Source organism: Solea senegalensis, linkage group LG2 (assembly GCF_019176455.1).
Source record: "Solea senegalensis isolate Sse05_10M linkage group LG2, IFAPA_SoseM_1, whole genome shotgun sequence".
Taxonomy (NCBI): domain Eukaryota; kingdom Metazoa; phylum Chordata; class Actinopteri; order Pleuronectiformes; family Soleidae; genus Solea; species Solea senegalensis.
Genome location: NC_058022.1, coordinates 16009209 through 16022348, shown reverse-complemented (window position 1 = coordinate 16022348; position 13140 = coordinate 16009209). Strand labels below are relative to the sequence as shown.

General features: G+C 40.0%; 1 protein-coding gene across 3 annotated transcripts; it reads left to right on the top strand.

The window, feature by feature from the left end:
• The first annotated feature begins 10095 nt into the window (after positions 1 to 10095).
• Positions 10096 to 12589, top strand: atp5mc3a (ATP synthase membrane subunit c locus 3a). 3 transcript variants are annotated; one of them, XM_044014772.1, is made up of 5 exons: positions 10096 to 10178; positions 10378 to 10476; positions 11275 to 11349; positions 11722 to 11912; positions 12013 to 12589. In XM_044014772.1, exons 2-5 carry the CDS (start codon positions 10438 to 10440, stop codon positions 12125 to 12127), a joined length of 420 nt encoding a protein of 139 aa, XP_043870707.1. In that variant the 5' UTR covers positions 10096 to 10178; positions 10378 to 10437; the 3' UTR covers positions 12128 to 12589. The 3 variants fall into 3 exon arrangements, with proteins under 3 accessions (XP_043870707.1, XP_043870727.1, XP_043870718.1); XM_044014792.1 differs by having other exon boundaries at positions 10177 to 10265; XM_044014783.1 differs by lacking the exon at positions 10096 to 10178 and adding an exon at positions 10188 to 10295.
• The last annotated feature ends 551 nt before the right edge of the window (positions 12590 to 13140 follow it).

Below are 13140 nucleotides of genomic sequence, written 5' to 3'. Positions count from 1 at the left end.
AGGATTTCTTCTTTGGCAGTGGCTGTAGTGGTAACATTACACAGCGTTGCCACACGAGACTTTCACTCCACCATCTGTCTCTTTCAACTCTGTATATTACATTTACTCCACATGCTTGGAAATGCAGCTTCCTCGCTTTTAATGGGAATGTGAGGCAACCGTAAAATAAATATTCTCTCTTTCCTCTGGCAACCACGGCGCTGCTGAAGCCAAACACATTGTCTGTGTTCATTTGCAACAGCATTGTCCTTTGAATTCCATTTATGGCGAGCTATAAATTGAATTATTGAAAAGCTATTGTTTGTTGCATGAAATCAGTGAAGCAGTAAAGGGGTTAAAGTCAAGGAGTCATAAAAACAATAAGCAAGGGTGAGAAAAAAAATCTACTCCAATCAGGATTGGGTCAATATTTAGCCCCTCACCATATCACTGGATTTAATAGGACATGCTCCATGTGTATTTATAGATTGCAGACATCTGCTGAAAATGGGCTTAGGTTTAGGTGATATTGATTCTGGATTTTAAGTTTTACTCAGCAACACATAGGTAACTTCCAAGTTTTCGGGGGGGGGGATTTATATTGGGACATGATCTAGTTTGGTAGAAAAACTAGGCCTGAGACTGAGAAACTTCTCATCCCGTGGGTGCAGTGGACAGGCGAAGTTTTACCCGTCACCGTGAAGTGTAAGCAATTAAATCCCTCTGTCATTCTTTGTAAAAAAACAACACATTTTAACACTTCATACTATAGGTTCAGTATGTGTTACAGAGCTGAAACAATTAGCTGCCTAATCATCATCGTGGAATGACAGAATATTGATGGACAACTCTTTAACTCTTTTAAAAGATCTCTTAATACGTTATGCTCTTGCATACATAGCCAATATTAGCATGATCAGCTGATTAGTGTTCTGTTTACAGGAAATGTTCATTCCTTTACTCACAAAGAGTGAGGAGCAAAGATGACAAATAGTAACCTTAGGCAATATTGAATATGAAAATATGCATGTTTTATTTGTGTTTCTTGATACCCAATTGAATATTTTTAGGGTTTTGTCACACTGATTGCTGTCAACATATGCACAAAATGATTGGACTAGATGAGAAAATAATGAATAAAATAATCATAATCATTAAAAATCATAGTAGCAGACCCACTGCAGTGTATTCCTGTGTCAAACTGCGGGGAAGCATCTCACATGAGCTGTGCTGCTTCCGCTCTGATCGCAGTGTCTCTGTTTAGCCATTTGCAAGCTGTGACCATTGTTGATTCAAGGTGAGACCTGATATTATTGCCATATAGGCTTGTGCTTTTATTGTTGTTATTTTCAAGAATGGGCCCATTTTGTCATTTAATTGAGGCTCATGGGCTTGGCTGTGAAACGGCACGCGGGGGAATAAGACGTCAAGCGGCTGAATTTCCACAGCCATTAACTGTTCCACACTCAATTAGAATGCATAGGATCCTGACATTTCATAACTTATGGGTCTCCAGGCTGATATAACCCCCCACTATAAAAGAAGCTGCGTTCTGAAGACAGAGCCGGAAACTTACATCCTCGTGGAGATTTAAGTGATGGCTTTGTGAATTTCTGCAGTGCAAATTCAAGGCTGGATAAAAGGCACGCATGGTGTGATTAAAACCTTCCAGGAGCCTGGTGTTATTGCCGCATTTTCTGTGTAAATGTGGCATAAACATCGCGCTGCTCCGCACAGAGGATGCCACAGATTACTCGTGAGACGTCCTCCATAACTATCAATCTAATTCAGCTCGGTGGCAGGATTCTCATATTTTCATGTCTAATAAATCAAGCTGCGTACCAGGAATAACAAGAGTGCAGCATACATGCATGAAGCTGTTGTACCCACCACATAAATATGATCCGCAGTAAATTGAGCCACTTAATAAAAAAACAGGATTTGTTGTGGCTGTGATGAGCCATCTTGGGAAAGGTGATCCTGACAATCAGAATTATGATGATAGAAATGTACTTTGATTGCTGTTTAATTTTCTTTGGTGATCTCTCGCCACTATTATAGCTCAGTTTCAGAACAGACAGGTCCTATTTGCCAGGTAATTAATAACTGGCCGCCGAGGCGAGATTTAGCTATTATTTCTAATATGTGGTTTGATTGTAAAAAGCACCTTTTCCAAGAGTACCATTGCATTCATTTGTATCTTGTTATTTTGTAAATGCTTTTCCAGAGGTTTAATTTATACAAAGTGAAGGTGAATTTTCAGTACAGCCATCAGTAATCTAATTTAAAGAGAGACTGCTCCTATCTGAAGGGTTACCAATTAATCCAGATTGATTCCATGTGTAATGTGGTATATTACACAGAAGTATTAAGCATTCATGTCGCTGTGCATGACTGTTTGCTCCTTTTTAGCTTAGTTTTCATCGCAGCACTTTGAAATAAGAACCACTGAAATCACGGGTATCGAATATGATATAGCGGTAATGAGTTTGAAGAGTCACACCGAATCATTAAGTACCCACATGGATTGGGAACCAGAGCAGAGAAATTGAAGCCAGGGGCTGGGCAATAGATCACGCTTTCCTTGAATTCTCTGTTGGTGGCAAACCAATAAAGTTAAAATAGGTGAGGCCCTGTGCCATGAACAACAAAGCACCATCAGCCGTGCCTCCAAGGTGGAGCCACCTATGGGTCATCGCTGCTGTGACTCCCGACAATATGACAGATTAACGACAACAGGTTGAGCCCTGCACTTTCGGCCGCACACAATCTCAATTATGTCTGTCTTAATGTACACTGAACAGCCACAATCACGGGGCCATGGACAGGGTAAACACACTTGCAGGAAGCAGACTAGTGACAGGATAATAAAGTGCCATGATTGATTCGGCTAGCTGTGTGCCAGATCGGTTTATTGTGTGGGAGGAGTGGTACCAGATTGTGTAGGTTTCTGTGGTGAGCTATCTGTTGTCTTGGTTCAAAAGCTGAGCTGAGACTGGGGGAATGTTTTAGATCTGGTTTTCTATAACATTTTTATTGTGTTTATTGTGGGTCATGTTTTCACCACTATTTTACTCTTAAAATGAAACCCATGTTATTTGAATGATGGAGAGAGAGGACTCAAACATCGTTAAAGGTCAAACATCAGTAATCAAAATGTTATCAGCTAATTATCAGTAATATAGTTTACGTTTAGCGCATTTCAATTTCATATTGAGGCACCAATGCTTCAGCAGCATCATACTTTTGTAGTTGGTCCAAGTGGAGTTTTATCCCTTTTGTGAGGTGTTTAAATCTGTGCCACTGTATCATGTTTGTATGCTAATTATTGTAGCTGAAGGATAATGGCACACATTATAAAAACAGAAGTTCAGTCACATGTCGTCAAAAGCACAAACTTGTGTTTTCTTCATCTGTTGTTTGTCATAAGTGATGAAAAAAGCATTAAATATAGAAGCTGGAACGAAGCATGGCATATTTAAAAAGTGAGTGAAACAATTGATTATCTATTAGCATGAGATAAAGAAACTAAAGTATTAGAACCTCAGATATGAATTTAGTCACAGTACTCGAGTAAATGTACTTTGTTGTATTCCACCTTCTTTCTGTAACTTTTAGGAAGCCAAACTTCTACAAAGGCCTAAAAAAACACACCATTTACCTGTCTGATGTCGCCCACCGCGACTGTTTGTCTGTCCTTGTACCCTGGACATGGAGTTAATGCATATTAATGGGGTCTGTAAAAGCAACTAATTGGGCATTCCGGATCTTGCTGAGTTGGGTATCTGTGAGTGACATTGCGCAGCTCCCGGACCTACACCACACTGCCTTTATTAGCTCTCTGAACTAGGATGGAGGTCAGACCATTAAAAGCAGGAAGGGCTCTTTCACTAAACATTGTTGTGACAGCCTCATATTTGACATGTCTGTCTGTCTGTGAGCAGCCACACAGTGAACAGCTCTAAGTAAGGAACATTTAATTTAGTTTTTTCCACTCAAATGTTTTTTTTTAAAATGACTTTAAAACTGATTTAATCGAGCACAATAAAATGCAGCGACATACTGCCTATAAAACCCAGCAGTGTTCCATATGAGTGCTAAGTAAACATGCCTTGAACATCAGTTAATGAGTAATAAACCTCACTCATGATTGAAAAAATAGACCTGTATATGACCTGTATAGACATAGTGTGCATTTGTTTATTGTTACATAAGAACAACAGAACTATGACAGTCCCCATATAAATGTGTTTAGCAGGTAAACGGCCTTTAAATCAAAACTCATCCAGTGAATTTCAGAGTGACGATTGAATTAAGCTGAACTAGACTGAACACCACACCACACTAAATCACCATCTAAAAGAGTAAGTAGTCGGGCAATAATATTTCAATAGGGGGCAGCACACTGCCATTACAGATTGGCCTTTAAATCATATTTAATTGCTCTTTTGTGTCGTAGACTGTTAATGCAGTTTGACTGAAGCTTCAAACACAATATTCTCCTCATCTTCTATACAATGTGCAACATATACTGTCTGTCTATCACATTCACTCACCATATGCCATCTTTAACAACCTTCTGTCTACAGAAATGAACGTGCATATCTTTGCTAGGTGTTGCAATAAAAACAGACAACATTACATCTCAGTAATGGGCCACAGCAGGAGGTCAAGTGGTTTCTGTTAAAGTGGCCGACTCATTCTCTTTTCCTGTCATCAGCTGTGGGTGGCTTTTACTAAAGTGTCATAAGCCATTTGATGGTAAATCTTAGTGACCTTGAAGTCACTGGAGAAAGCACAGATCCGTAAACCAATCATCGCACGGCTGCCCCTGTCAGCCACACTCCTGTTCACACAGTCACTGCCTGCATTTCCTGATGTTAAACAGAGGAAGGAATAAAGCTCAGTTCATGTTTGTGGGAACACATTGTCAGTCTGAAAGTTAAAATCCAGCAGATTTTTGCATTATAGTATTATAGGTGTTACAGACTTAGCTAAAAAAAAAAAAAGCCTACATAAAGACTAATGGTATTGCAAGCCTCAGCATTTCTTACACCACTTCCAACTGCTCTGCTCAACACCTGCACAAAGATCAGTGTTATTATGGATTTGTTGAAAAATCTATTTTGTTATGTAATGCTAATGTCCTTAAAATCTTTCAGCGATGAAGAGCGCCCGTTGCCTTTCTGTGGGATGATTTTAAGTGAGTCAGAGATCTAGCCCTACTGTGGATTATAGGACCAGATGTTTGAAGGCTACACACACACACACAATGGATGGAGTTCTCAGGTTCATAGTGTGACCTGCACACAGGAAAGAAGCTTGTTTTTATGAAACAAAAATCCCAAACCGAGACCATGGTTTCTGCGTAGGCGTTATAAAACTTTCCACATAGTACTGTACACCGAGCTACTGGCATTAACTGCTTCCTTGAAGAGATATTTAAAATTTTAACTTAACCCTTTAACACCTAAGCCTCAAATTGTCTGTCTTTTATTTTAACCATAAAAGGGTGCTTTTGCCCATTTTCCCAGAATAACTTTCAATATCTGGCAGTCATTTACAATTTACTGCATGTTAAATGTTTTATTTAGATAAAACACATGTAGAACACGAACACAAGATTTTGTGTTAAATTTGAAATTTGAACAGTATCAAACATTTAAAATAAATTACAATTTGTTTGTGTCTTTGTCTCACTGTGCAAAAACAGGCAAGGAAAAATGAATGAAAACAGGCGTTTTTCCAACTCTCTCCTCTCTGGTGACAAAGCCGCTGATTAGCCATCTTCCTGCAACAGCACGAGTGAAATTAGCATAGGAACCACATGTTGGTTTCAGAAACATGCACAAACCGTCGCATAATTATGGTAATGCAAAGTGCGCTTGCGCAAACGTGTCGTCTGCGGTTAAATTGTACTTCTAATAATGTCCAAAATGTTTAGTCTCTGTCAGACATCATTTTTTGCTGTTTGTTTTGCCAAAGTTCTACTTGTCATGAAGTTTGGCTTTTAAAATAAATGTTGTTCATATATTAAATTTGTTTTTAAAATATCTTCCTTTTCTAAAGAGGTAGTTTGTAGTCTATTTTGTATGTATTCTATTTAGTAGTCCAAAAAGGACCCAACATCTAATTTCTTTAGGAAAATGTGGTTGTTGTGTCTGGTTTAATCTGTTCCTCACGCTCTCACTCACTCATCTTCTACCGCTTTATCCTTCACGTGAGGGTCATAGGGGGGCGCTGGTGCCAATCCCAGCTGACATAGGGCAGAAGGCAGGGTAAACCCTGGACAGGTCGCCGGTCCATCACAGGGCCACTTATAGAGACAAACAACCATTCACCCTCACACTCACGGGTCAATTTAGAGTGTCCTTAATCTGTTCCTGTGTTGGGTTAATATATTTAAGAGAAAGAAGTTCCTCGGTTGATGTATGAGAGAGTAAGAAATCAGAGGTGGAGCACAGATTAACTGCAGCCCTACACGCTGTGTATCCTTGGTCCTGACAAAAAAAGGGAGCCTTAGTAGTTACGTGCAGCATCCAGAGATGGAGATTAGCATGGAGCCATCAGCAGCACTGCAGTCCCTCCCTACCCTGCTTCTGCTGTCAGACCGCCTCCTCCCTGCTTGTCAGGAGCTCCGTCGAGGAGCTGTAAAAACCTTTTCCCCTCTCCTTAACAACTGCAAAACAACACGCACACACCCCGGCTGAGGTGCCGGCTTTTCTGAGGCCTCTGACAGGACGTGCTGCAGGCACAAATTGTAATTCATAAAGGTTAAGGGGGTCAATGCCTTTTATTACCAGTCTGAGTGCATCCAGCTTGATGGGGCGGGCATGCAAATGGAATGTCTCAGATTGTTCTATGCAAAAACTCAGACAGCGTGTGCGTGTGTGCCTCTGGATGGGAGGAAGTAAAAGGTGGGTAAAGGGTTGGGGTGTGCAAGATCGGCTGCTCTCTCCACCTTCCACAGCCATGTAGGACCACACAGCCGCTGCCCGGTTAATTAGACAGTATGACATTGACCTCAGGTAGTTAACGGCCTCTTTGATATGTGCTGTCTTGCAATTAATATATTGTAAATCTTCATGTTTTATCATACAGTTAGCTCTGACCTATAACTGGCTCCAGTGCATGCACGCTCCTGCAATACATTCATACATTTACACTTACAGAAATACATTATCAACAGTGTTAAATTAAGGATCTGTCATGTTGTAAATTTATCCTTGAAAGCTCCCTTTCTATCTCACTCTGCACTTAACTTAATAAAAAACAGAAGGATTAAGGGGGATATAATCTCTGGTATATATTCTAAATTCATTATTTAATCTATTGGATGATTATTTATGTAAACATCAAGACCGATTAATGCCTCATGAATTTTTAAACAGTATCAAACGCATTTCTGTTTCTCTTTTGAGCATTTACCATGACCCTGGCAAACCAAAGCTACGATCACGTTAGACCTTATTGCACCCTCTGCTGGATCTTTGTAGGAATGACCTGAATCCTGAACGCTTTAAATGCCAATTGAGCTCCTCAGTCTCGGGCCCCACATGGCATGTAATGGTGCAATGACAGTTTTGTGACTTAATGATCATAACTGTGCAGGAGAAAGATTGTAAGTTTTCATTTTTAATCAGGTGAATCGCTGCTTTTGTATAAATATACATTTACACCTAATACTTGTCACTTTGAATTGTCCTTTGAATACGAGCTACATCCTAAACTCAAAAAAAAAATGCGTTTCAAGATAAGATTACAGATTAGTATAGTCAAACTGAGTGGAATAGTGTATAACAGAAAAGAAGAGACAGAGTAAAGTCGATGGAAAAATAACAAATCTTAATCAAACTGAATGAATGACAGAAGACAATAGAAACAATCGGATGAGTGAAATAGTAGTGTAGAATTCAGCCAGATGTCCAGCACTTTTTTGATGCATAACATCCTTCACTGTCTCTTTCAGCGTTTCTATACAACATGATCTATTGACTGTTTCTACTCAGTGCTCATGAGGTCAGGAATCTGTGGTTTCCTGTTCGCTGTAAAACTGAAAAGATCATACCTGAGGAACCACTGGGACATTCCTCCCTTAAAGCCAGCAAAGACAGACTCCCCCATGCTCATTACCTTTCCATCACACACCAGCTGCTGTGGAGTCATTCATCACGATTACAAATCTGCCTAGTGTTGGTAGACTACAGCTCCACCATCAGCCTCTGAGATGCACAGACAGGGCCCCGAGTCACCGGTCCCTCTGGACTGGAGTGTTAAATTCACACCATAACAGGTAATAGTGGTGGACGACGTCAGGCAAGGTTTTGTTTGGGGAGAAAAACCAAAGCTGAAATTCAGGTTGAATTCTGCCTCTGTTCTTGACAGTCTGGCAAGAAATATTGACTGTTGTATGTGTTTGTACACTCTCAATATCACAACATATTGCCTTATCAGAACTGGGATTTAGAATACACTTGAAACTGGAACTTCCTTTTTTTTCCATCTCTTGTTTCCATTGATCCCTGTGTTGATGCATTCAAATGAAAAACTAGCCTTATAAGAATGAGTATGTTCATGTTAATGATCTCAACTTGCCGATTTTATTTGCTTACTCCATTTATCTCCATAATTTCTTACAAATGTGCATTTCATTAATGGATTACATAGATATGTCTAAAGTTATGTTAGTACCTGTTATATGTTAGTATGAAGTGAATTAATATGTTGCCGGTGAATATCCCTCATTTAACTAACCCTGTTGGAGAACCAGCGCAGTTAGTCAGTCAGTCATCTAACCGCTTTCTCCTCCACCAGAGGGTTGCGGGGGTGCTGCCAATCCCGGGCGATAGGCGAGGTACACCCTGGACAGTTCGCCAGTCCATCGCAGGGCCACACACAGATAGAGACAAACAACCATTCACTCTCACACTAACTCCTATGGTCAATTTAGAGTGTCCAATTTACCTAATCCCCACATTGCATGTTTTTGGACTGTGGGAGGAAGCCGGAGAACCCGGAGAGAACCCAAGCACACGGGGAGAACATGCAAACTCCATACAGAAAGGCCCTTGTTCCAACCGGGGTCCAAAATTGACATTAGATGTATATCATGTCACATGCATGTTTGTAGCTGCCCCATTTGAGGTTTTATGTATCTTTTAAAAAAAACGTCCCTTCATTAATACTGACATAAACTAATTTGTAATAACTAGGACTTTGAACCTCCTCCGCTGCCCCAGTCATATAAATCTGTGAATACATGTTTTTTTTTTTTTAACTAAAGGGCTTTGCATGTAGTTATCCCTTATTTTCCCATAATCTTTGTAAAACTTTTTATAGTCATCGTTAACTGCTCAAACTGGAGTCTTACATACCGCATGGAGATTTTAAAACTTTATTACTTCCCCATGGAGGTTAGGCTTCGGGCTGCATTTATCTGTTTGTCTGTCTGTTTGACAGATTTAGATGACATTTTCAGAGGATGTAGCAAGTGGCCCAAGAAAGAAATAATTTGATTTTGGATTCAGGATTTTTAAAATTAAATAAGAAACAGTTTTCCGTGTGAGATATTGGAGTGCACTGACACTGTGGGAATCTAAATGGCTTGGAGATTTGTGCTCTCTCAATGGTTTTCTCTAGTTATCTGATGTTTTGTTTTTAAAGGTAATGGCTCAGTTGTGTACCTGCATATGTGTGTTTATCTAATTTTTACTTTATCAAATTTATCTTTAGAAAAAGAGATTTCTTTTTGATGCAACCTGATTAAATACACATTAAACTTTAAAGGTCCAGTGTGGAACAATTAGTGATCTTGTGGTCAGACTGCAGAGTAGACTCTTGCTTCAAAACATTAAGTACAACATCTGGCTAATTCCAGTCTGGCTGCTGCAGAAACGTGGCAGGGTCAGATGGTGGCCTCTGTAAAAGGCCCTATAATAAAGTACACATAAAGGTCTCATTCTATGTTTTAAAGTGACCACACACTATACAAATAAACTACAGGGCAGTACATTCAGTTTCTGTCAATTATTTATTTCAAGTGTGTGAAGTGAATACTGGTTTTATGATTTAACGTTGCCTCTGTGCTAAGGTTAAATAAAGTTTCTTTGAAATGACCTTTCTTTTGTCACACATCCGGGCATCTCCATACGTCTTCCCGCGCATGCGTAGTCGTCCACTGTGTTCGACCTCTGCAGTCGGTAAGTGTGATGGCAGTTTGAATGGGAGAGAAATCTGCTACTAATCCTCTCTCATCCCTTCTTTAAACTTCACATTACAGCGCACGGGTGGGGATATGATTCGCAGTGGATGTTAATGTAAATGCGGATGTGTTTATTTTCTCTTTGGAGCTTTTGTACACCCATTTGACCTTACTTCTCTCCGGTTTCCCCTCCTCAGTGAGACCCGGGCTTCACACCAGATTTGACCGTACCGGTTAAAAACGACCTCAAGAACAAAATGTACGCCTGTGCAAAGTTCGTCTCCACGCCGGCTCTGGTGAGTTTTCTCTCCCTCTGTGTGTTCCCGTGCCTTGGATGCGAGTCCTGCTCTCGTTGGTGTCACTGGGCCTCCGGGTTGAACTTGACAGCAACTGACTAGCAAGGGTATCTGCATACTAGGCCGGCAGGCTAGGTGGCTAAAGCTAAAGCACAGGAAACTCATGCATTTAACACGTTGGTACTGTAGCTATGAGGTTCTCTGTCAGAGTTATTGTCTGTTGCCTTGATCGTAGTGCTGTTGTGTCACAGCAGTAACTGGTAGCGGACATCTTCAATGATGGCCGTCAGCTAAGGTCATTTTGAGCCTGTGTTAGCAGAGTGTAGTGCAGACTCCACCTAAAACTCTCACACAACGCCATACCTCTCATGCACAAATGTCCACATCCCATATTATTATGTTGTCAGATCGAATTTGCTGTGGCTTAGACATTCTCCAAGGTCATTTCTTATGTTAGCTCTGGCTGGTTAGCTAGTCAAGACTGCAGTGGGTCTGCAAGTAGCTTTGCTTTACAGTAGTTTATCTATCGATTAACATCATTAAACGCACTGTAAGTGAGTGACAACACAAACTATATCATCAGATCTCCAAGTATCACAGGTCTCTCTCTCTCTCTCACACACACTCACACACACACAGTGTGTTGTTGTGTAGTGCTGCTAATGACTCTGATTGACAAAGTGACTTTGGAGGGACCTTCCAGCTGTGTCTATATTTTGCATTAGTACCAACAAAATATTTCATGTTGTAACAGAGTGTGTGTTTTATATTTAAAGCTGTATTTGTATCTTGCTTCAGGTCCGTGCTGGTTCCCGGGCTCTTTACAGACCTCTGTCTGCCTCTGTGCTGTCCAGACCTGACATCAAGTCAGAGGTAAGAAAGAAATGCAAGTGATCTGCTGAGACTAACTCTGTATCTGTACTTGAGTATATTTTTTTTCTTATCAGAAAAGATGCGAGATGTTTACATCTGCACTTTGACCATCAAATTGTAACCTTGAGCATATAACGCTCATCCCTTTACCTGCTTTTTGAGAAAGTAGTTGTTTAATTTGAACTTTAGTGAAGCATGATTGTAAATAGTAATGTGAATATAGATTTTGGTGCTTCACAATATTAAAACATGATCATGAAATTAACTGTCGATTTAATCATGGCACTAAGACCATTAAAGTGTTATTTTGATTATGAATTTTAATGCATTACCTCACAGGTGAGATTTTACAGTTGATTTTTCTTACTCCAGAACAGCGTTGCTGTGCTGCCACAAAGCCCCCTCACCCAGCTTACACTGAGGGGCTTCCAGACCAGTTCTGTCAGCAGGGACATTGACACCGCCGCCAAGTTTATCGGAGCTGGAGCTGCCACAGTTGGAGTAGCTGGATCCGGTGCTGGAATTGGAACTGTGTTTGGCAGTCTCATCATCGGCTATGCTAGGTTTGTTCATATTTTGCCTCATAACCTGAGACCATTCATAAATTATTGAAATACACTTGGATTAATATTTCTCCTCGTGCCTTTCCCCCCTTGTTCTCAGGAACCCATCACTGAAGCAGCAGCTGTTCTCCTACGCCATTCTGGGATTTGCCCTGTCTGAAGCTATGGGGCTGTTCTGTTTGATGGTTGCTTTCCTTATCCTGTTTGCTATGTAAAATATCTGCTGTCATAAGACGCATTCATTACAGATGTGACTACATATTTTATTGTGGCTACCAAAATTGTTCCGTGTTGGTGTCATGGAAATGTACATTTTCAAGTCTCTCGGACACTGTCAAAATAAGCAATGCATGTATTGTACAGATGTAAGAAATTACGTGATTAAAATACATGTATTTGACTATTTAATAATGGCAGTAAGTTCTATTTCTGGAATATCATGCTAACAACAGGAAGCCTTCAACTTCATGAATGTCATCTTTTCAGTGAAGGTGTTCTCAGACTTACATCAGCCTTGTTTTTTTGTCTCAGCATCATGTGCAAGGTTTTTTTGGGGGGGTCCACTTTATTGAGTTCTTGGTTCAGCTGCAGTTAAATAATAATGTAATTAGGTAGCAAGTCAGTGCTTGCTTTTGTAAATTGCATTGAATAAATCTAGACCATTTAATTAAGTTAAATAATGGGTTTTTGATTTTCTTTTTCAATGTCCTGAGAGTCCTTGGTGGGTTGTTTCAGAACATGACAAATTGGGGTTTAGGCTAATTGGACTACACTTGGTCACAAGCTGGACTATTGATCCACATTCATTAATCAGTCCATTCAAAACAGTTTCAGTAATGGATTATTGTTTCAGTTATTTATCAGGCAAAAAGGTCCTTCATGTCTTTTAATATGTTGATGTTGCACAGTTGTCACCTTAAAGTGGCGATTAAAAGGTTCCATACTTTACTAAATTTAATAATATTAAACGTGAATGTCCTATTTCCCTTATGGTAATAACTAACCCTCACCCAGAAATTCAACATACAAATGCAGTGCTTTAAGGTGAAATACATGGATAACTTCAGAAGCTTCACATTGTAAGGGTGAGTTATTGCAGTCAGAATATATGCATACATTGATTGGTCACCACATTTAACCGGCCATAATGTTGCTTGTATTTTTCACCATTGTGCAAATGGAAATTAAACAATATGGAAAACAAACACTAATTGCGCGTCAAACAATG